Below are 22,096 nucleotides of genomic sequence, written 5' to 3'. Positions count from 1 at the left end.
GGAGAAAAAAACACGGAAGGCGGTCTGGAACCCCACGTGACTTCGCATGTGAAGCTCGCGTTCTTCTGGCGATAAGATCAACTCGCCGCGGGAACCCTCCAAGTGCGTCGGCCCCTTCATTTACCGTGCTTTTGCTGTAACTCATGCTTCCGATCGAATTATCTCGGACTTTGAGCCAGCAATGGCCCTGCCGGGAGCTTCAAATCAAGCAACTCGTCACTCTTCTCGCTGTATGTTTCTTTCATGCGCCAGAATCCCTCCCGCTCTCTCAAGGGCTTATAATCCCAGGATGAACTTACTCATTTTACGCCTCACATTTAGCCCAGAGCCCCTAATCCTTCTACCGTCGTTGTTCATGGCATCTCTGCGACGTGCAAGTCCTCCATTGTGCGCGGGGTTTTAGACTCCCTCAAAGTCCCCCACGCCATCGTTCGAAGCACAGAGTGTATCACCGGTCGCCATCTATTGACAAAGATCCTATGGGGCGCGTTGGAGGCGCTAGGTCAACAGAGCGAGTGGGAGAAATATGGAAAGGGGCGATGTGAACATGTCAGCAGCCTTGTCGTGCTTCTAGGCCAGTGTTTGGCGTCAAGGTCGACGAGCAGCGGCGCAGAGAAATTCGTGTTGGTCTTGGATGGTATTGACAAGCAACGCGAGGCTCCTCCGACGCTCCTCGCAGCGCTGGCAAGACTCGGGGAAATTGTGAGTTCATTTCGAGCGCCTGCTTCTGCAGGAACAGTTTGATCCAAATGACTGACCGGACAGATTCCGTCTCTCTGCGTTGTTCTACTCCTCAGCTCTACTCCACGACCCTTGTTTCTACAAGCTGCCGGTGTCCCGCACATCGGCTTTCCACCGTATACGCGCAAGGAAGCGATCACGATTATGCTCAAATCAGGGCCACCAGCGGCCGCCAATCTCTCCGACGAAACAGCCTCGAGGTTATATCCACACTTTGTGTCGGCCATCTACGATTCTCTGGTTGGACCAACAGCAGGCTCAATCCCCAATTTCCGGTCGATATGTGACAAACTCTGGCCGCAATTCGTATCCCCCATCAGCAATGGTGAAGCGCCGCCTGGGTCCGGCGCCGAATGGGATTTCCCTCGGCTCCTGGTCCGCAATCGAGCTTTGTTCCGACACCACGGCGAAGCTGCTCTTGTCCACCACATTGTCACAGAAGAATCTGCGCCGTCTCTCAACAGTTCGGTTGCGAAACCGTCTCTAGCGGCCGTGTCCGCCCCTTCTCCCCTTCCAACTTTGCCATACTTCGCAACCTTGATCCTGACCTCCGCCTACCTGGCCTCTCACATTCCCCAACGACTTGACACCATCTTTTTCTCCAAATTCTCCTCCTCCTCGCTCTCCGCGCGCAACAAGCGCGCTCACCACCGAAGGCGTCTAAAGGTCCTATCCCAGGCCCAGGCCGAAGACGCCCGCGAGGCCAGCCAGGGCCCAGCCACGCCTAGCAAGAAGGGCAAACGAACAAAAACCCGCATCACCAAGTCCACCCTCGAATCCGCCTTCGCCACCACATCCGCAACCACCTCTGCCACCGGCGGAGCTGCCGGTATCACGGGCCCGTCCACCATCCTCACGGCACGCCCGTTCCCTCTCGAACGCCTCATCGCAATTTATCATGCGATCAACCCGAATCCGCCCGCCAATCCCATCCGGATGGCCGCCGTCGCCGATGCCATATACTCCGAGCTGGCCACGCTCCGTCGATTACGACTCGTCGTGCCCGCCTCCGGCCGCGACAGCGGTGGTCGCATGGGGTTAGGATCGGGCGGCGCCAGCAGCGGGAACACGACGGCCGACGCCGGAGAGAAGTGGTGCGTCAATGTCTCTGGGGACTGGATCGGCGAGATGGCCAAGAGCATCGGAGTCGAGGTCGGCGAGTGGTTAGCGGGTGGATTGGATTGAGCGAGATGGTGGCAAAGAAACGGGCGTCCTGACATATATCATCTTATATACTATATCATGTTATTTTGTAATTCTAAAGACCTTGTAATGAAGATATCAATTTAAGCAATGATTTGAATTCGAGTTATCCAAGACTAACTTGGCTATCTTTCTCTTCCTTGTTTCTTCCTATTTTGTAGAGGATATACATTCAATCTAGTAGATGTAGATGTATCTCCCTCCCCACAGAAGCAAGCAACCTGACCGACCGGAAATCACCAGATCCACTGATCGACCGTCGCCTTTGAACAAACCAGAATACTAGGCGTCTGAGGCCCATGGACCGATCCATCGCCTGGTTCGAAACAAACAGAACTGATCGGATGCTGATACTGATATTTGGACAACGGCGAAAGGACCTGAGAGCCTGTGCGAAGCGAGAATAACTGGATTTTGCGCTCGTCGGAAGCTGACGATGGATATCGGAGTCGGTTAGAGTTGATCATATCCATCCGTAGCGCGTTGAGGAAGGGAGAACATGAAGGAAAAGAAGGAAAGGAGATTCGGATTGAGTGAGGACCGTGGGGTAGGACGCGAATTTGAATTTGAATTGACTTACCACTTGCGAGGAGACCCAATTCCGAACTGATGTCAAAGTCTGGGATGTAGTCGGGTCGGTATTCGGGGAAGGTGAGGTAGGGTTTTGTCGAGGTGTGGTGTTTGTTATGGGGGTTGGGGTTGCGTTGGAGGCCGTTGGGTGGGAAGCGGATGTCGTACATGTGGAGCTGAAGTGAATGATCAGCATTCTGTGTTTGTCTTTCTGGTTGGGAATATGGAGGGAGGGAAGGACGATCAAAGGTTGCGGTATTTGGCGAGAGGAGATGCTTGGAGGAAGGAATGGGAGATAGAAAACTAACCGAAGTCATTCCCCCAACGACAAGACGATACTCATCGAATTTTTTGATTTTCACAACAGCGTGATCATGCTGGAGGCGGGTCGCCGTTCCCCCGCTGCGAAGGTCATGAAGGAAGATGGCAGAGTCTTTAAGACCTGCGGCGATGACGTCGGAAGAGAGCCACTCGACGCTGCTGACGAGCGCATGGGAGGAATCCACTCGTCGGTGCATGATGGGTTTCCCTGTGAACACATCGCTCGCGAATGGCTTCTTGGACAGAGCCCAGTAACTCCCGAAACCCTCGAGAGTGTGAAGGCCGTCGGATGTGCCGATGGCGAAGACAGGCTTGCTTCCATCTGGGCAGGCGGCGGAGCACCAGAGCGAGGCTGCTGTGCGGAGGCGGATGGGATGCGAAACTTGAGGATTTGTTAGCAATCAGTGGCGGATAGTCGTCTTTCGAAGGGAGTTTGAACACATACATGACAGTGGCCATCGATAATCCCCCCCTTCGTCAGGGTCAGGCAGCATTCGAGGGGCGAGAAATGAGTCGCCATTCGGTCCGCTATCCATGGTTGCTCTAAACAGTGGTTAGAGAGGATGAGAAAGTGGCATGGATTAAGAGAAAGGTCTTACAGGAGGTATCCTGTATGACTCAACGATATCGATGAAAGCTAAAACGGGCCATGTCAGCTCATAAAGACCAGACGATTCATGGAAAGCCTGGATTAAAACGCACTCTGTACGGCTCTTTGAAAAGTACTCGTTCCATAGTGCGGTTGTATGTCCAATCCTCTTGGTCACAGTCGGGAAAGCATATTCTGGTATTCCAATCAGCAAAACAAATCACAAATCTTGCTCGACATATGACTTACGAGACTGATGATTCTCCGCCACGATGGCCACCTTGGAGTGCAATCAGTAGTGGCTCACAAGACGATAGAATACAGGCGAGGTGGTAGGGAACGCACTGGCTACCAAGATTCCAGAGCGCTTATTGCGCAGGACATGCTTGATGGAATAGTCATCCGGCCAGGGTTCAAATTGATGCAACTGATTCCGGCGAAATTGGTTTGCATAGAGCAATCCCCGCTGCTCCTGGCGGACGCTCTTCGAGACAGGCCGACCTTCGACCTCCCTTCCGATTCCCAGGAGAGGGTTTTCCAGGAAAGCAGCTTTCTTTATCTTTTCCTTAGTGAGTCTCTTGGACAGATGGACTTTTCTTTGATTTCTCTGCAAACAGCATTCGGGTTAGTGTTTGAGCGCCTCCAGGTTCCAGGGCGTAGTTTCTGGGGAACAACCTCCTGATCTACGCGTTTCCGCTTTACAGCATCCTTGGAGTACTGGGATCCAGGCGCGGCTTTGTGACTCGCCTGGATTTTAAAGTACTTCTTTTTCTCCGGGTCTGGCGAATGGTCAGCATATCCACACGAGGCCAAATTTCGGCGGAAGGACTGACCGTAGTAGAAGCCCGGGATCTCTCGATTCATGATTCCTATGTAAAGGAGAATACAGTATGTATGTACTATGTACAAGATAATATATGACCAGGTGATATTTCACCTATACAAGTTGGAGGAGTTCCTCGTTCAAGGTCAACTGTACGGCATAATCATGTGACGCTGAAGCTCTCGTAAATGCGCTGCTGCGACTATCTTCATAGTCTGTGGGAGGTCAGGGATCCGCGACCCTTGTTTAGGGTGACATGACGGATGTTGAGGGGGGCATGTGCTGATAAAATGAGAGCGTGTCGGGCACTTTGCGACCAATGGAAGATGAACAAAGGAGGAGGAAGCAGCAACAAAGCAATCGTCCGGGGATGTGCGATATTGAAAAGTCCTTCTGGCGGCAATGACGTCCTCTCCCCCGCTTATGTCAGCCCCTCCCGTGCTCGCTTCGTCCCGTTTGGGAAGGACATTCTCGACCATCAACGCTTGACAGGAGATATTCAGTTCATGGATTTATTTCATGTCGGGTGCAGTTGGAGACAGGCACGAGTCAATCTACTGCACAATGCTTCATCCACTCTCAATCCATACAGTAAGTCTTCATCTTTTTAGACAATTATTGAAGTATATCTGATCGTACATATAGCTCAATCATACACATTTGCACCATTAGCCAAAAAGTCTGGCCATGCGGGTACTGACTCCGAGGGGAGAAGCAATCGAGGGTCTGCGATTTCAAGCAAGTTACCGGGAAGTGCTATTGCAGGCTCGGTCACGCCGGGTTCTAGTAAGATGGCCTCAAGATGCGCGATCATCCCATTTCGCGTCCACCGCTCCGGCTCCGACCCAGCCCGGAGAGATACCAGGCCTTTCAAGTGAAGGTCACAAATACTGGACCATTCAACTGACTTGGCCCACCTGAATAGTCCAACCACCAGGTAATCACGTAAAGAACCTAAGCGAGGGCGCATGACAAGGCGCAGGGGAAAGCATATCGGGACACACGCGCAGTCCGAATCGGCGATCGAGGACGTGGTTTCACATTCGTCGTTAGAGCGTGAACAGTATGTTTGCGCGCTTCTCTTATCCCAGCTTGAGCGCGGGCAAGAGCTTATTCCGTCTCGCAGAGCTGTGGGGAAGGGAAAGGAGCAAAGTCAGTCAATTAATCTAGGGACTCTATCAACAGACTCAGGTATGCGTACCTGAAGAATGAGGTTTGCGAGCTCGATTCACCAAGGGTAAGTCTCTGAGCACGCGATCAACATCGCTGGGCAACAGAGTGCTTCCCTGGCGAGATCTGCGCGGTCTTTCTTTGATACTTTTCTTCAAGAGATCCAGAGCATGCTCCTTGCACTTGATAGTCCGACTTAAGATGGCCAAAAGATCAAGGAGATGCTTGCTCCAAGAATTAGGAGCCATGGAAAGGGGAACCACTTGATGTATTGGAGAACCCCAGTTCTCTTGGATAACCTGCATGTTGACTAGCTTTGACCGGTCTGGCCGCTTGAATCTCTGCAATATGGGCTTGACTATATCCCGATAGCTGATCAGTTGTCGGTATTCATCCAGGGACTCATACTTGAACGACCACAAGTCGCTCTGAAGTGCTCCCAGGCAGCGTGTATTGTCTCTGCAAAGCGTTCGTCCGTGACAGCTCCCGCGGTGAATATCTCCGTAAGGATTTCCAGCTGCTGGAGTTCGGACTGTCCTTCAAGTCCCTCCGCGAGTATTTCTTGAGGCTTTGCCGCAGGCCGGGTACACAGGGACTCTTTGATCTGTTCCATTTCGACGTTGTTGGTCTTGATCGTTCGTGAAGTTGGGGGTGAGGACCTTACGTATCCATCAGGAATAGGGAATAGTTCGACAAATTCGGGTACGTAAACGACTTACAGACGGTTCTTCATAGGATAAAATCCTTTAAGCGAATGTAATATAGGGTTTGCCGAGATGATGTTCAACATAGCGCACTTCGATATCATTTGCCCTCGACCTCTGTACTATGAGATCACCCAATTTCGTATCCGGTTTCTCGTATTGCCGTTATAGGTTATATGGTATAGGATGTACCAGACAGGCAAACTTTATCTTCTGTCATGAGACGTGCGCACATACATCTTCTGGGCTGATTGCATATAGAATCCTGCATCGAATGATACTTCACCTCAAATAAGCTTTCCATCTGCAAGGGTCTACTCGTCAGTTTGACGGAGGAGTGATGCCATCCAACTTGGCATAGATTGCTGAAGCCAAGTCCCAGAGGTCATGGCTCTTCCTTAACTACAAAAATCTCTTCGTCCGTCTTTCTGACGTCAATTGATGCATTCTGCTGTTCCCTCGAAGCTGGCCTTGAAGAGAGGCTGTGGGATGTAAGGGATCTACACTGCTGTGAAAACTTGGAACCCTGAGTATCGGATTGAGCAGCAACATGATGAACCAACTACCAGTACCACACTTTGCTTAATCTTGCATAACGTCTTGTCTGAGGCAAACATTACCCCTTTCCTTTACGCTCTCAATTTTGTTGCCTTGTCCTGTTTTCTCAACCTTGTTTTAAGGAGTTTCGTCTATACGACTTTTCTCAAGGTGACCTCTGATCGAAATCGATCCGGAACTGGAATCAGCTTTTCTTTTTGTTCCATCATTCCAGGGATTCTATTTTCTACATTCTAGGGCAAGCTAAACAACGGTATTTAGGCCCGTGTCTATATCAACATGAAGAACTCTAATTTCAGCGTCTATCTTTCTCTTTACAGCCCTAACCTTCACGAACGCCCAACCCAAACATCCGGACGCTGTTATCCCACGCTGCCCTGGCCACATCTTCCACCGGAATGCCCTTCAACCCAGCCACAACCAGGGCCACTCGTTCAATCGTGCAGCTCTCATTGCGCGTCTTGACCATCTGGCCGGCCACGAACTTGTTATGTTTCCGAGACGCCGGCAACGGTCTCGCATCTGCCAGATACGGGGCGATTTTTGGATCGTTGCCGAGCACCTCGCACCAAGGGGCATCGGTTTCCAAATGCAACCGTTCCAAGGGAATATGGCGCACCATATCCAATTGCTCCTCAGTCCGAAAACAAACCCCATTCACACTAATATCCAACCCCAGGTCCACCAGCTGATGCATCTCCTCCCTCGAGCCGGTAAACGAATGAACCAGGCCTCCGCGCGGAAGTCTCGACAGGTACGGACGGATGATATCCACAAAATCGGCACACGATTCACGCACATGCAAGAAGAGCGGCAGTTCAAACCTCGTCGCCATCTCGAGCTGATCGCGAAAAGCCCGCTTCTGCGATTCTTTATTCGCACGGTCCAGATACTCATAGTCGAGCCCGATTTCCCCGAACGCGACGAGCGGCGACGGGTCCTCGGCCAGAAGTGTCCGGCCGAGGTCTTCGAGCGCCTTCAATGCATCTTTCCCTCCTTCTCCATCTGGCGCGTCGTAAAGCTCCCCCGCGTGGTACGGATGCACGCCTAAGGTCAATGTGCACATGTTCGGAAACTCCCTTACTACTTCCAGGTTCTGGTGCGCGCCCGCAAGGGTCATGGTGGTGAGCATGATCTTTTCGCAGCCATAGTCTTGCGCGCGTTTCAGCACCTCCGGGAAATCAGACTCATGGTACTTCTTGCCGCGGTAGATGCCTTGGAATTGGTCTGCGGTGAAAGTCACGGCAACCTGTATCGGAAGTCAATATCAACTAGAGATGAAGAGCGATTCGGAGAGACAAAAAACATACATCAGCAAACCGGAATGGTCGGGCCATATTGGATTGTAGTTTGTTCTGTCGGCAGGAATGGATGGGGTGTCGTCTGGCGTTGGCTAGTAGTAGTCGAAGTGGATCCTTCAGGCTGTTCAAGGATCGTGCGAACGCCAGATTGTCGAGTGTGAGCCCCGTGCAGGTTCGCCGGCTAGTTGAATAAAGCGCGAAATAAGTAACTGGGAATTCGCTTTTCAAGTGACAAGTTGGTTTTGGACTTCGGAGGCAAAAGGTGGATACTGAACGACACGCATTTCTATTGTGAAGCGGAAGCGGAGAAGCAAATTTCGGACGCTTTTTGTAGAGCCGGGTACATGTACCCGGAAGCCCTAAGACCGAGATCTACCATCTACTGAAAAGATCAGAATTTGATATTCGAATTCATTGCAGTCTCCACTGACTCTATGGTTTAACAGATGGGCTCATTGGAAGGGCAGCAGCAACAAGAACATAACAAAACACCCCCATCAACCAAGTTCATTGACATTCCGTCCCCCTAAGCTTTCTCCACAGCATCAGCCATATCTCCCAAGGTATCAAACCGCCAATCATAAAGCGTCTCCGGCAGATTACCCATCACAGCACCTGGTCGCTCAATCCAGACCGATTTGATGCCCACCTTTCGGGCCGGGTGGTGGTCATGAAACTGGCTCTGCGCCGTCTGCAGCACCTGCTCTGGCTCCACACTGAAGTGCGTCTTGACAGCTTGTAACATATGATGGAAGTTGCGGAGGTCTGGCTTATACGAGCCAACATCCTGCGCAGTGATGACGAGGTCGAACGGAAAACCCTGCAGACTGCCGGCGTTCGTCTTCCCAAAGGACCCCCGGTCGACGTTAGAGAGCACCACTAGCTTATAGTGCTTTGCCAACCGCTTCAGGGCCTCGACCGTATCCGGGAAGGCAGGCCAGTGTCCAACAGACTCGCCGAATAGGCGACTTTCTTCCTCGCTGGGTGTGCTCAGACCCAGCCGCTCGGTCAACTGGGGATGCACGGTGGCTAGGAGTTGGTAGTAGGGAAGGTCCGGGGTCAGAGTCTGCTGCGCCTTCTCGAGCTCAGAGTATGTTTTGAGGAGGTGCTCGCGTGAGAACTGGGCGTTATGCTTCTTGAGAGTGGGCTCAAACGCGGCCAGTACTCCGCTTTCCCAGTCGATAAGAGTGCCATAGACATCGAAGCAGAGAAGGCGGTAGTCGGAGAGCTGTGACATCTTGAAGATAATAGTCGATGAGGCAAAGAAATTGTGAAAACGTTGAATGGTAAGAATATCGATGGACTTGTCAGCGCGGGGTTTATATCTCTCCCCGCAATAGTCTACTCGGGTACATGTACCCGAGCTGCCGGAGATCCTCCCGGACTCAATTGCAAGACACCACGGTGTTGATCATGAAGCGTTTCCAAGTCCTTGTGGAATTGACTCTTTCCGGATTTAGTGAATAATTCGAACATGATCCGTCCATACTCAGTAGTAGTTGCTCGGCTTCCAAAAGTCGCATCCTCATGCTTCTGTCTAAAGAAGACTGCCTGTTATTTACATTGCAGAAGAGTATATAAGACAAAAAGAGTATTATCGACAGAAAAGTTTCTTTTCGTAGAGCTTACATTGTGGCAATTCAAGCCATCAATCGCTCTTGCAGAACAATCAAATAGGTGATTAGCAGATTACATTGACCGCGGATAATGTAGTTCCGAGGGCCTGTCTGGAATATAGATAAGCCCTTGAACTAATTGTCTAACCCCGGAATCAGTTCATCGCGGCCACTCTGTCGGCAATTCAAATTCATCGGAGACAGGGATAGATGCAAACGCATTCAGTTCCTGAGGGAAAGAAGATAGGAACCCATCAAATGAAGGAGTGTCATGGTCCAAAGTGTAAGGGATATCGACGTTTTCTGGCTCAAGTCCGGGAAGAGAGATAGAGGTCAAGGGCTCCCCGCGCCAGAGTTGGGCCCATCGTTGAAACTGATCATAACCAGAGTCTGAAGCCATAGATTCATGCTCTGTCTTACCACGGCGGTCGAGTTGCAGTCGAGCTCGCTCTAGTGCCTCAATTACAGCCACCTCGGAACGAGCCGACTCGATCCCCGCACATATTTGTCTAATGAGTGTCATACCTCGGGTTATGGCACTGCATAGCCTCCCAGAAGAATCATCAATATCAATGAGCCGCTGCGCAATGAGAGCCAACAATGCTACTCGACAAGAGCTAAATTCTGTGTACGAGACTCGAGATAAGCCTACAGAATCTTGCAAGAGCTGGCAAAGGTCGATGATTCGAAGACAGGCTTGTATGCAATCGTCCGATAGGAGCTTCGCCGTTTCAGTACGAATGTCACTGGTAGGTTCCCGAGTGGACGGCTCTGGCTGCAAAAAGAGAAACGGCCGACCGATGTATATGGTAGCAGTAGTATAAGTGAGCTCAAGATGCACATTGCAGCGAAACAGAGGCCCCTTCGGGTTAAGATCCCGGCAATGAACCTCCTTGGGCAATGAGGCCCACCAGTCACAAAGCTCAGTGCGGACAGACCGTAATTCCTGGAGATGTTGCGTCGTTTGCCTAGTTCGTGGGCATCTTCGCAGGCGTAGAATAACCCGTGCTAGTCTCCCTAGTTGATTGGTCAAATAGATATTGGCGATGATGTTTGGTATGTTGGAAACACCGTTAAAGGGTGGTAGGCCTATGACCTCGGTAGGAATATCGGTATCAGTGTCGGCTCTCGATACAGATACAGGTCGCCCATGCAGTATACTGATCCGGCTATACGTAGGAACAGTCAGCGTAAGTTCGGACACCGGTCAAACACCATTCGGATATTTTGTACCTTTCTGACGAATATGCAGTCCACCATAGACGGTTGCGCAATTCAATGGATATGGGGTCTAGGGAGACTCCGGAATACTTGCGGTGCATGCCATTCTGAATAGCCATTTTAATCGCAAGTCCGTAATAGGTATACGCCAGGCCTGACGTGTCAATGGGGAGGGTGTAGGCCCCTAGAAGCAAAAATGCCTGGACACTTTCCACTGAGGCGATAGTGATCAGATCTGGAATCAGCCGGCACGAGAACCGGTAAAGCTCTAGGCCAATATGGTCGTCTGGTATCTCTTCCGAAGGAGGCTTGTTCTGCGCTGGCATCGTTTGCATATAGGCAAATTGGGTTCCAATGGCAAAGGCCATAAGAAGCGTGCAAATCCAACCAGTATCTTCGATTGTGAAGGTCCCGTCAGTAGTATAATAAAAATCCATCTTCTGGCGAAAAGTGGTCTCGTCGAAGTAGAAATAATTGGTCTGTGCGAACTGCAGAAATGTGTCCGTCAGGAACTCGGCCACATCCCTAGGGGGAAAGTATATCCTAGATGACGTGACGAATGAATTAGATGATTGCAGACTGGTGGCCCGATAGAAGGCATTGGTAGTCTCCGAATCCTGTGCCGCTGTCAGCAGGTGATTACTGGGAAATCGGAGTATGGGGGACATGCATCCGGCTGCTCACGTCCATGATTAAGGTTTTGTAATCTGCGACGAATCGCTTTGGAAAAGTTCCAGTGGGATAGTTCGCCAGAGTAATCTTGAAGAATTATCAGCCACAACCTAATTGTAATCCACAAAGGTGCGCATACACATCATGCTCATGGATAATGGCTCGAGTGAATAACTTTCCGACATAGCCGGTTCATCTGAAAAGGCTGCATCGTGAGATCTAGAGTCGTCACGGTCTTTCTCTAGCATATCTGCAATTTCTTGTAGATTCCTGCTAGTGAACGACACGTCGCCCATAAAATGCCGGATGATTCGCTGCATCTGTTGCTCTCTGTTTGATGTTTCGGTTTCGCTAGCGCACGTAAGCACTGAAGTATAGAGTTCCTCAAGAAGGCCAATAATTACCTTGGTAGGGAGGCTCTTTCCGATGACTGAGATGTCGGCGGTCGAGTGCTCTCGAACCGACATGTTCTTTTATACTGCTGACAGCGTGCACAAGGCAAGCCCCCTTGGCCTAGATAAGTCTTCATTAGTGTCATGTTATATCGCTCTTCGCAGATTTAGAAGCCATACATTTCTCTTTATGCTGTCGACATGGAAGACAACTGTGAATAATCACCCGATGACGTAGTCAGCGGAAGCGGACCTAGAGGAGGATTCATAGGACGTACGCTCGCGCAGCTCTTTTGCGCAATGAGTCGGGAACCCGTGGCCTTCTCTGCCGACCTCGCCGCTGAGGTTGTTCTTGGTCCATGGGGCCCAATTGTTGGCTGATTGGCGGGGATGGAGACAGGAGTGTTGGGAGAAGCGCGGGAAAAGAAGAGGCCGCAGGACGCCGAAGGTGGAAATAACGGTACTGCTGCCTGAGGCATCAACATCGGGGGAGAATGGTTGCCCTACCTGACTTTTACTTCTACAATGACCGGCCAGCCTCCTCTCTTCATGACTTTCTACTATCGTGAATATAACGTAGGAGGATACCTCTAACTCAATATATGCCCAGTGGCAGGAAGGTATTATTTGTAGAAGAGGTAGGTGCTTCGGGCAATCAGCTAAACCTTTGCTAAAGGCAAGTTCCAAGATTCTACAAAAGCTAAACAGAATATTTTATAAAATTGGCCATGGCCACGACCTTGATATTGCTTACCATAAGGGGAACGTCTGGTTTATCCAAAGCAATTATCGTATTAGATGCCGCCACCTCAATAGCAGAGCTCGCAGCTGAGAACGCACTGATTCGGACATAGATGATACTAGCTTTCTGTGCTTCACGTGGAACAAAGGTTGCTGCGAATGCTTTGGCTGCGCCAGTAAAGATGATACTCATGATTAGCAGATCATATAGAATTAACGATAGAACAGCCTGTTTTTAGTCTTCAAATAGTTAATGATCTCAAGTATCTTCAACCATCTTAATCAACTCATTCATTTTTGACCACTTCGGGGCCAACCCGGGCATCTCAATTTCCTACATTAATCAATACATCTGGGGCAACTACGGAGCATAACTATCATCCGTGTCCCTCCTCTTTGGCATCTCTATACCGAGTGTAGTACATGAGATATTCTTGTGATGCTTTTTTCTCGATTCTATTCCACAGGCCTTTATACCTATGTTCTAGCCGTACATACTGGAAGCGGTGTAGAGTCTAGAATTATGATATCTCAGGAATTTCTATATGGAGATGTACCGCCTGTAATATGCCTATAGTCTGGCGACTCCAGCGTGGCCACGGAAAGAATGGGTGCCGAAATAGGGGATACTTACACACACACACACACACACACAGAGAGAGAGAGAGAGAGAGACCGACCAGTAAAGAAATCACTGAAGAAATATTTATCAAGAGTATTACATTTGCCTTCGGTCAATGCACTCTAAATAGAGCAGTTGCCGGTACAAGCTCGTTGACCATCTCTCCTTCCTATCCGATCCCCGGCTACCATATGGATTGCCTCACCTACGTCTCACCTTTTTCACCTTCCTTGCGACTGTGTTACTCCTGGCCTTAGATCATCCTTCAGAATCTACCTATAGCTTATAGCGTCCAGAATTCTCACTTCATATTTACTACGGTTTTGTCATTATGCTATCCCGAGCCAAGACAGCTCCCTCAAGGGTGTCTCATGACCACAGGACAAAGATCCACCAAGAAGACTTGGAGATTGAAGAGATCAAGGATGAGATAACGGCCGCAATCACGAACGAGAAGGCCTCTTTACCCGACATCAACGAAGAAAGCAATGACGACGAAGATGAGAACATCGACACGCTTATTGACGAACTCCAATCACTCGATGGCCACAGCGACGGGGACGGACCGGTTCTGAACGATGCATGCTCTCTTTCTGGCATATCTCGGGATCTCCCTGAGGTAGACAGAGACACTGGCTTGAATGAGGATGAAGTTTCACAACGGCGAAGAAAATATGGATTGAACCGAATGAAAGAGGAGAAGCAAAATCTCTTCCTGAAATTTCTCTCCTACTTTGTGGGCCCGGTCCAGTTTGTCATGGAGGTAGGTTGGCTAGATGCTCAGTATGTTGTTCTTATTGCTGAATAACGGAAATCACAGGCTGCGGCGGTTTTGGCGGCTGGACTGCAGGATTGGGTGGATCTGGGAGTCATCTGTTCTCTGCTGGTGCTCAATGCAACTGTTGGCTTCATTCAAGAATTTCAGGCAAGCTCTATTGTGGACGAGTTGAAGAAAACACTGGCTCTAAAAGCTGTCGTTTTGCGTGGTGGCACGCTGACAGAGATCGATGCTTCGGAGGTTGTTTTGGGGGATATCTTGAAGATAGAAGAGGTATGTTATCATCAACTGCTATATTACTGCAAGGCTAACTTGTTGCAGGGAACTATAATCGCTGCCGATGGACGGGTGCTGTCAAGCAGTGCTCTTCAAGTGGACCAGTCTGGAATAACCGGCGAATCTCTAGCGGTTGACAAGCACGAGAATGATATCTGCTATGCCTCGTCTGCCGTAAAGCATGGGACAGCACGACTTGTGGTCACGGGTATTGGTGATTCCACTTATGTTGGACGGGCTGCTGCATTGGTTCATGCGGCCTCCTCTGGCACAGGCCATTTCACCGAAGTCCTGAATGACATTGGGATTGTCTTGTTGATCCTTGTGGTCTTGACTCTGCTTGTGGTATGGGTGTCGTCTTTCTATCGATCCAACGGCATCATCACCATTCTTGAATTTACCTTGGCTATTACAATGATCGGTGTGCCTGTCGGTTTGCCAGCTGTGGTGACCACCACCATGGCTGTTGGCGCTGCCTATTTAGCTAAAAGAAAAGCGATAGTGCAAAGACTATCTGCAATTGAGTCTCTTGCCGGTGTTGAAATTCTTTGCTCCGACAAAACCGGCACACTGACGAAAAACAAACTCTCCCTGTCCGAGCCCTATACTGTACCTGGTGTTGACCCTGAGGACCTCATGCTCACTGCCTGCTTAGCCGCCTCGCGCAAAAAGAAAGGCTTGGATGCAATTGATAAAGCATTCATTCGCGCGTTATCTGGATACCCCAGAGCCAAAGCTGCTCTTACTCAGTATAAGAAACTGGCATTCCACCCCTTCAATCCCGTTTCGAAGAAGGTCACAGCAGTGGTGCGGTCACCCCAAGGGGAGCGAATCATTTGCGTCAAGGGAGCCCCTCTTTTCGTGTTGAGAACAGTGGAGAAGGATCACCCTATCCCGAACGAGCTTGAAGCGGCGTACAAGAACAAAGTCTCCGAATTCGCCTTGCGTGGTTTCCGCTCACTTGGTGTGGCTCGCAAGCGCGGCCATGGCCAATGGGAAATCCTAGGCATCATGCCTTGCTCGGATCCTCCACGGCATGATACGGCAAAGACTATCCACGAAGCCAAGACCCTGGGATTGTCCATCAAGATGCTCACTGGAGACGCCGTGGGAATTGCCAAAGAGACGTCCCGGCAGCTCGGGCTAGGTACCAACGTATACAATGCGGAGCGGCTGGGCCTGGGTGGAAAAGGCACCACCATGTCCGGTTCGGAGGTCTATGATTTCGTCGAGGCTGCGGACGGGTTTGCGGAGGTCTTTCCACAACACAAGTACAACGCTGTAGATATCCTACAACAGCGAGGGTATTTGGTGGCCATGACGGGCGATGGGGTCAACGATGCCCCGTCTCTCAAAAAGGCAGACGCTGGCATTGCCGTCGAAGGCTCCTCAGATGCAGCGCGGTCTGCGGCAGATATTGTCTTTCTGGCCCCGGGATTATCGGCCATCATTGACGCTTTGAAGACATCGCGCCAGATCTTCCATCGGATGCACGCCTACGTGATTTATCGGATTGCCCTGTCGTTACACCTCGAGATCTTTCTAGGACTGTGGATCGCCATCATGAACGAGAGCTTGAATCTGCAGCTGGTGGTATTCATTGCAATCTTCGCCGACATCGCAACACTAGCAATTGCATATGACAATGCACCGTATTCGAAGACGCCGGTGAAATGGAATCTTCCCAAGCTGTGGGGCATGTCTGTTCTTCTCGGCATCGTGTTAGCCATCGGCACTTGGGTTGCGCTGTCCACTATGATTCAAGAGGGCGAGGACGGAGGCATAGTGCAAAACTATGGGAAACGAGACGAAGTCTTATTCTTGGAGATTTCTCTGACGGAGAACTGGCTTATATTCATCACACGGGCCGAGGGGCCGTTCTGGTCGTCAATTCCTTCATGGCAGCTGGCCGGAGCTATTCTAGTGGTCGACCTGGTGGCGAGTTTCTTTTGCATCTTTGGATGGTTTGTTGGCGGCCAGACGTCGATCGTGGCGGTGGTGCGCATCTGGGTGTTCTCGTTCGGCGTCTTTTGCATCATGGGAGGTCTTTATTATCTGCTGCAGGGCTCCACTGCTTTCAACCGCATCATGCATGGTCAAAGCCCGCGAGCTCACACGATCAAGCAGCGCCAGCTAGAAGACTTTAGTAAGGAGCGTCCTCGATCTACACGGTTTGGCTCTCTAAGCTAATCCCCGCTAGTGGTGTCAATGCAACGAATATCGTCACAACATGAAAAGTCTTCGCTGACGAGCACGGACAGTAGATCGGGGTCTCGCAGGGATTGATGCACATTAAATCTGCGCATGAAAGGCACACGGTATGTCGAAGCAGTTGGACCACATGCGTGCAAATATCTTATCAGCCGATCGAGGGGTTTGAAGACTTCTTAATTTCCACCCGGTCTCTTTGCTTTGCTTTGTGTGATGTTATGTTACAATAATCAGCTTGAAAGGTCTAGCATGAATTAGCATTGTATACGTACATCAGCATTCCCCACGCTTAATAATTGACGATGAGACACTCTTGTACTAATAACCATCAAGTTTGCTATATGGAAAGCCGTGGATTTCAAACGCCATCACAAGATATAGGAATCCGATCATCTCAATAGATTAAGGTAGTGCATTATAAACTAGTCCTGATACTAAATAGCTGGCAAGGAAAAAAGGTGTTCCCAGGTACTTCCATTCGCGGAGAACCTTCCCTTCTTTATCGCCGGGTTTCGTAGTCGGAGGTAGAGTACATGGAACAAACACTCTGTCAATCAATGACAGAGGTAGATGAGAGAAATAGTACCAGGGGTGAGGGGATATACATGGCAGCAATAGAGATAGATATGCAAAGGGTCAAATCGAGTGAGTACATAAGGGAAGAAAGAAGGGGGTCAAGTGGAAAAGATAAAGGAAACGAGGTCAAGCGAGTGCGAGGCTCAACGTTGATAAGAAAATAAAGGGAAAGAAATGAGAAACTATGTGCAATGGTAAATGAAAGAATAGCGATAGGAAAGGGCCATCGTGGTAGGTTGAGAATCATGGATTATGACTTGGATGTCAAGTGATCCACCGCCTGGATTTCGATGTGTTAGTCAATCTGAACTAGTTTCTGTGGTTGGGGCACTTCGAAAGAGACGAAGAGGGGAACATACCTTGTCAAGATTGTAATCGAACTTCTCCAACGCCGCTAGGGACTCCTCGCGGGGGAAACCCATGCCAGTCAGACGTTGAAGGAATTGGTCATCCTCGGTGCCGGTCTGGAGAGCCCAGCCTGGAGGTTTGGTGCTTTCATCGGAGGTGGGTTTAGCGCCGTTGGCACCAGCCCCGGGGGTCGAAACGTTATCCAGGGGTGCAAATAGTGCTTCCCAGTCGTGGGATTGTGCGTTGGCCCCGGCATTGGGGCTGGTCGAAGGAGCGGCGCCACCAGGGGACGAGGTAGCCTGGGGATCGAAATTGAAGAAGTCGGAGGAAGCAGGGTTTGCGGGGCCGGCACCAACACCGGGAGAAGTGGGCTTCTGTTGCGATGGGGTATCGAACGAGAAGTCGAAATCGGCATTGTTTTTCTGACCCGGTGTCTCGTACTCGTCGTCATCTTCATCGTCGCTCTCCTTGGCGGGCGCGAGATTGAGGCCGGCAAAAGCCGCCTCGAAATCTGGCGCGCTAGCTTTTTTGTCACCGGCCGTTGCGGTGTCCTTGGCCTGTGGCTCCCCGCCCACGATCGGTGCTCCTGTACCTGTTTCTACCGAGTGAGGCGCATCGGGAAAAGCGGTGGGGTCCGCCCGGTGCGGCAAGAGGCCATTGAATTCAGGTGCTGCAGATTCGGGTTGATCTTTCGTGCTCTCTTCATATTTTGGTGGGCTTTTCTGGGACTCCGGCGCTGGAGGCTCAGCCGGGCTGGTTGCGGCTCCTGGGGATGGGAAAGCCGCTAGCTGAGAGGGCTCAAGAGACTCAGAAGTTGCCTGGGTTGCTACCTGACTCTGTGCCGGTTGCGCCGGGGTGAAGTTGTCATCAAAGCCCATGTGTGACTCGCTGTCCGTGCTATCGTCATCGTCGTCATCGATCTCGTGAATGGGCGGGAACTCCGATTCGGGGGCACCATTGGTCTTAGTTGGGCCGCTACCTTGTCTCATGGATGCGAATGCTTCTTCGAAGTCATTCTTATTCTGAGACGTCGATCGCTGATGTGCCGGACCACCGAATAGCTCATCGAAACTTGGATCCTTTTCATCGGGCTTGTTAGACTCGGGCGAGGCAGTGTCTCCTACTGGCTGATCACTGAGACCGGGAACTTCGGGGAATTTGGATTTGGAGTCCTCGACATCATCAAAGGTAGGGGCTGAGGTAGGAGCGGCATCAACAGGTGTGGGTCCAGAGTCGCTTGTGTCTGCTTGGGAGCCAGCCCCTATGCTGGAGGCGTCCGGTCCGCCAAATCTACTAGCTGGGGGAGATACCATGGTCGAAGACGTGGCAGACTGTGAGTCCCCAAAGGGAAGGCCGCTAGGCGTCAGCTGTCTAGACTGAGTCGGAGCTGGTGGCTCTGAAAAGGCTCCTGCAGCAGATGGGGGCGGAGAGACGGATGGAGTCGGGGTCCCCGACGTAGATCTGACCGATGTGGGCTGCGAATCAGCACGGAATGAAGTTGGGGGAGGCGGCGTGGCCGCGTTTGACGGAGACTGGGCGGTAAAAGACGGGCCAAAGAGACTGTCAAACGCCCGTTGCTGGTCATTGGACATTTGAGGCGACAGCGGCTGACCTTCGCTAGAGCCAGTTGCGGTGCGCTTGAAGAAGGGATTTGTGTTCTGGCTAGCTGTCGAGGCGGCGGGGCTGGCGAGGGCAGGAGCACTCACCGGAGCCTCATGGTGCTCCTCTGGCTCCTGAGGTTGCTCCTTGGAGAGGTCGTCAATCTCTTCTTGGATCTTGCTTTGTTCGCCCTCTACGGTGGCAAGCTGCTTTTTGTTGATTGCAGCGAGACCCTTCTGCTGCCGTGCGTCGGAGCGGGCCTTCTCCAGTGCGGGTTTCAGCTGCGCAACTATCGCATTGGCTTGACGAATCTTCTCCTTGAGGCTGGCATTCTCCTGCTGATCGGCGGTCAATGCAGCGGAAACCTGTTCGTACTGGTTCTGCAAATCCTGTCTGCTTGCATCAACCAACGAGAATTCCTGCTGTAGCTTGTTGGTCTCGGTTCTGGAGGCATTCAGCCGTTCTTCAAGAGCCTTGAAGTTCTTCACCTCCTGCTCATACATTGTCCGAGCTTGAGCGAGTCGAGTTTCGAAATCACGTTTCTGCTGAGAGGTCTGCGAAATATCCTGTTCGGCGACCGTGCGCTTTGTTTGAACATTCTGCATCTCATTTGCCAATGAGCCGATTTGGTTAGACAGGTTCGCCAGTTCCGTGGTTTCCTGCGTCAGTTTGCTGGACTCCTCGGGGTCATTGTCGCCAAGTAGGTCATCGGACGGCGGCGGAGGCGATCGAACCGGCGGCGGCGCACCGGCGGAAGCGCCCGTCATCTGAGGCTGGATACTTTGCCCGAACGAGGATGTGGGAACAAAGGGCTTGAACGTGGTCGAGGCACTCGGCGGGGACGCCCTGGAAGTCGGCGACGCAGGAACGGGGAACGGAACGTTTGAGCCCCCCGTAGACTGAGGGATCTGAGATGGTGCTGCTGGAGGGGCGGGAGCCGAGAGCGAATCCAGGCCAAACAGGTCGTCTGCGGCCGAGCGGGGTGGAGCAGGCGCCGGGGCTTGCTTGGGAGCGGGAGCGGGAGCGGCAGCGGGAGCAATGTAGCCAGAGCCGGGGCGGCGCATGCTGGGCGGAATGAGGGCCGGAGGCAGAGTCTGTGGAAGCGGATCCTTTCCACTACGCTGTTGTCGGACGAGGTACATGGCCACCGCGAACTCGTCTTTCGTCAACTGCCCGTCTGCATCGATATCGGCGAGGTCCCAAATTTGAGCCAGCGTCTCGTCGGGCAGCTGCGCCTTGATGAAGAATCCGACGGCCTGATCACCACTGACCATACCAATTTTTGCCGTGTCGATCGTCGCAAACACGCTGTCGAAGTGAACCTTCTCCTGGGGAGTGATCAGCCAGTCGCCGCCGGTCGACTGGGCCGAAAGAGGAGAGCCGAATTGTTGCCGGTTGATAGGGCTCTGGGTACGTTGAGGACCAGTAAACTGTTTTGGGATCGCCGGGACCGGCGGGACATCAAGGCCTCGCGAGCCGATGGACGATCGCGCAGAGCCCCGTCTAGCAGCAGCATCATAAAGACCAGGCGGAAGGGTTTGGGGGATGCCCCTCATCGCCCCCGCCTTATAAGACGTCAAAAGGTGCATCGCGATGATAAACTCGGTCGCGTCAAGAGCACCCCGTTGATTGACATCGGCCAAGTTCCATATTCTACCCAGGATATCGTTCGGAAGTCTCGCACGTTCGAAGATTTGCTTTGCGGCCTCGCCTAGAGACATAGGACTAGTTAGTTGACGGATTCTAAGCCTCCTCGAGGACGGATAGTATACGCACCTGGCATCACTCCAGTCCGGGAGACATCTGATTTCTCGAACAGGGAGAGGAACTTATTAACATCTTCCGGGTTCAACGGAGGAACTCGAATTGGTGTTCCGGGGGCCGGGGGCGGGCTAGTTGCACCGGCTTCACGCGCAGGGGCAGGGGCGGCAGGATCGACTACAATGCCATCGAACCTAGGTATAGGGGCGGCTAAGTTGTCACACCATGGTTAACGTCATGTATCTTCCGGAGGGAATCCGTTCAGGCGCGGGCAGCAGCGTCGGATAAAACGACTCACGTTGTAGTGCCAATTCATCCGTCGGTGCGCGACCAGCTTGGGCATGTCCGATTAATCGCAGCACGACGCCAAAGCCCGAGGGTGTCAGGAGACCCCTGTTCTCCCTGTCCGCAATCTGCCATATCTACAAGTTCAGAATCACCACTCGGTTAGCCAAAGCTGCTCCAGGGCAGGACGCATTCAAGAGGCGAGGTCCTCTCAACGGAATAATCCATCCACGTACCAAACCGAGGGTTTCCGGGGCTAGCTGGGTCTTTTCGAAGAACGGAACGGCGACTTCGCCGGTGATGACGCCTAGGTTTGTCGTATCGGCAGCCTGAAAAAGTTGGTAGAAAACCCGTTTTTCCTCCGGCGTCAAATTGAGGTTGGGATGTCGTGCTGTAGGAGTTCAGGGGGCGGCATCCGTCAGTCCCGTGGATTTCATCATCGCCATCCCGACCGGCCGGGTAGTTCGTCCCCTGAGAGCTTATCCACCTGGGGCTCTCTGGCATTGTCGAGAGAGGACTCACCACTGTCAGCCATGATTATAGCTCTGAGGGGGGCAATCCTCCTCCCCTCCTTTCAGGTATGGTTGTCTTGCCCGTAATAATGATTCTTTCGTAGAAATGACAGGCTGGTAGTCGACTCTATCCAGAAGATGCCACGGGCATGGATGGCCAAAGCGCTAGCTCCTGGACGGGGGCGAACACGAAGTATGGGGGGTGCCGCAGAGAAGAGACGAATCCCTCACAGAAAATTGAAACGAGAAAGGAGAATGAGTATGGGGTGCAGGAGGAGAAGAAGAGGGACGGCCAGGGGAAGAATTAGTTGCCTGGAGCTTGCGACGAGCTGTTGGGTTGGAGGCTTTGGGCGAGGGGAGAAGCGGTTGGGTCCGTCATGCGGGCGGTGAGGGTCGGCCTGTCGCCGTTTCCCCCGGCAGATTCCACATGCTGGCTGGACTCTTCGCTGCCTTCTCTCCTTACTGCACCATCCCGCCTCGCACGAGTCGCTTTCTCTACGTTAAAA

At 51.8% G+C, this 22,096-nt stretch overlaps 8 protein-coding genes across 9 annotated transcripts; 2 read left to right on the top strand and 6 right to left on the bottom strand.

The window, feature by feature from the left end:
• Window positions 1–143: 143 nt before the first annotated feature.
• LDX57_009536 (origin of replication complex subunit 5 family protein) lies at window positions 144–1,926 on the top strand (the record flags this gene model as incomplete). The annotated part of the gene is made up of 3 exons (XM_046091267.1): window positions 144–230; window positions 322–702; window positions 766–1,926. The coding sequence occupies 3 exons, from the start codon at window positions 144–146 to the stop codon at window positions 1,924–1,926; spliced, it is 1,629 nt and encodes a 542-aa protein (XP_045947244.1).
• A 254-nt stretch (window positions 1,927–2,180) lies between these two features.
• LDX57_009535 (uncharacterized protein) lies at window positions 2,181–4,288 on the bottom strand (the record flags this gene model as incomplete). Its single annotated transcript, XM_046091266.1, has 10 exons — window positions 2,181–2,374; window positions 2,525–2,690; window positions 2,823–3,217; window positions 3,281–3,378; window positions 3,435–3,472; window positions 3,538–3,619; window positions 3,674–3,704; window positions 3,770–4,031; window positions 4,100–4,203; window positions 4,258–4,288. 10 exons carry the CDS (start codon window positions 4,286–4,288, stop codon window positions 2,181–2,183), a joined length of 1,401 nt encoding a protein of 466 aa, XP_045947243.1.
• Window positions 4,289–5,793: 1,505 nt separating this feature from the next.
• On the bottom strand, window positions 5,794–6,140 carry LDX57_009534 (uncharacterized protein; the record flags this gene model as incomplete). Its single annotated transcript, XM_046091265.1, has 1 exon — window positions 5,794–6,140. Exon 1 carries the CDS (start codon window positions 6,028–6,030, stop codon window positions 5,794–5,796), a length of 237 nt encoding a protein of 78 aa, XP_045947242.1. The 5' UTR covers window positions 6,031–6,140.
• Window positions 6,141–6,836: 696 nt separating this feature from the next.
• LDX57_009533 (TatD family hydrolase) lies at window positions 6,837–8,359 on the bottom strand. The gene has a single exon (XM_046091264.1). It carries the CDS (start codon window positions 7,809–7,811, stop codon window positions 7,002–7,004), a length of 810 nt encoding a protein of 269 aa, XP_045947241.1. The 5' UTR covers window positions 7,812–8,359; the 3' UTR covers window positions 6,837–7,001.
• LDX57_009532 (putative haloalkanoic acid dehalogenase) lies at window positions 8,344–9,253 on the bottom strand. Its single transcript, XM_046091263.1, has one exon. It carries the CDS (start codon window positions 9,215–9,217, stop codon window positions 8,507–8,509), a length of 711 nt encoding a protein of 236 aa, XP_045947240.1. The 5' UTR covers window positions 9,218–9,253; the 3' UTR covers window positions 8,344–8,506.
• Window positions 9,254–9,756: 503 nt separating this feature from the next.
• LDX57_009531 (fungal specific transcription factor domain-containing protein) lies at window positions 9,757–11,956 on the bottom strand (the record flags this gene model as incomplete). Its single annotated transcript, XM_046091262.1, has 4 exons — window positions 9,757–10,765; window positions 10,830–11,434; window positions 11,488–11,576; window positions 11,629–11,956. The coding sequence occupies 4 exons, from the start codon at window positions 11,954–11,956 to the stop codon at window positions 9,757–9,759; spliced, it is 2,031 nt and encodes a 676-aa protein (XP_045947239.1).
• A 1,619-nt stretch (window positions 11,957–13,575) lies between these two features.
• On the top strand, window positions 13,576–16,488 carry PMA1 (plasma-membrane proton-efflux P-type ATPase; the record flags this gene model as incomplete). Its single annotated transcript, XM_046091261.1, has 3 exons — window positions 13,576–14,007; window positions 14,065–14,295; window positions 14,344–16,488. 3 exons carry the CDS (start codon window positions 13,576–13,578, stop codon window positions 16,486–16,488), a joined length of 2,808 nt encoding a protein of 935 aa, XP_045947238.1.
• An 847-nt stretch (window positions 16,489–17,335) lies between these two features.
• Window positions 17,336–22,095, bottom strand: LDX57_009529 (the record flags this gene model as incomplete). 2 transcript variants are annotated; one of them, XM_046091259.1, is made up of 6 exons in its annotated part: window positions 21,601–22,095; window positions 21,315–21,469; window positions 21,092–21,215; window positions 20,809–21,003; window positions 17,445–20,743; window positions 17,336–17,365 (listed from the first exon to the last, which is right to left on the bottom strand). In XM_046091259.1, exons 1-6 carry the CDS (start codon window positions 21,611–21,613, stop codon window positions 17,336–17,338), a joined length of 3,816 nt encoding a protein of 1,271 aa, XP_045947236.1. In that variant the 5' UTR covers window positions 21,614–22,095. The 2 variants fall into 2 exon arrangements, with proteins under 2 accessions (XP_045947236.1, XP_045947237.1); XM_046091260.1 differs by having other exon boundaries at window positions 21,092–22,095.
• Between the last annotated feature and the right edge of the window lies 1 nt (window position 22,096).

Source organism: Aspergillus melleus, assembly GCF_016097325.1.
Source record: "Aspergillus melleus strain CBS 546.65 chromosome Unknown contig5, whole genome shotgun sequence".
In the NCBI taxonomy this organism is placed as follows: Eukaryota; Fungi; Ascomycota; class Eurotiomycetes; order Eurotiales; family Aspergillaceae; genus Aspergillus; species Aspergillus melleus.
The sequence above is the reverse complement of the archived record's forward strand: the minus strand, read 5'-3'. Positions and strand labels throughout refer to the sequence as shown.

Coding starts and splice junctions, on each gene's coding strand:
- LDX57_009533 (XM_046091264.1), bottom strand. CDS start 7,811: ATGCTCACCACCATGACCCTTGCGGGCGCGCACCAGAACCTGGAAGTA.
- LDX57_009532 (XM_046091263.1), bottom strand. CDS start 9,217: ATGTCACAGCTCTCCGACTACCGCCTTCTCTGCTTCGATGTCTATGGC.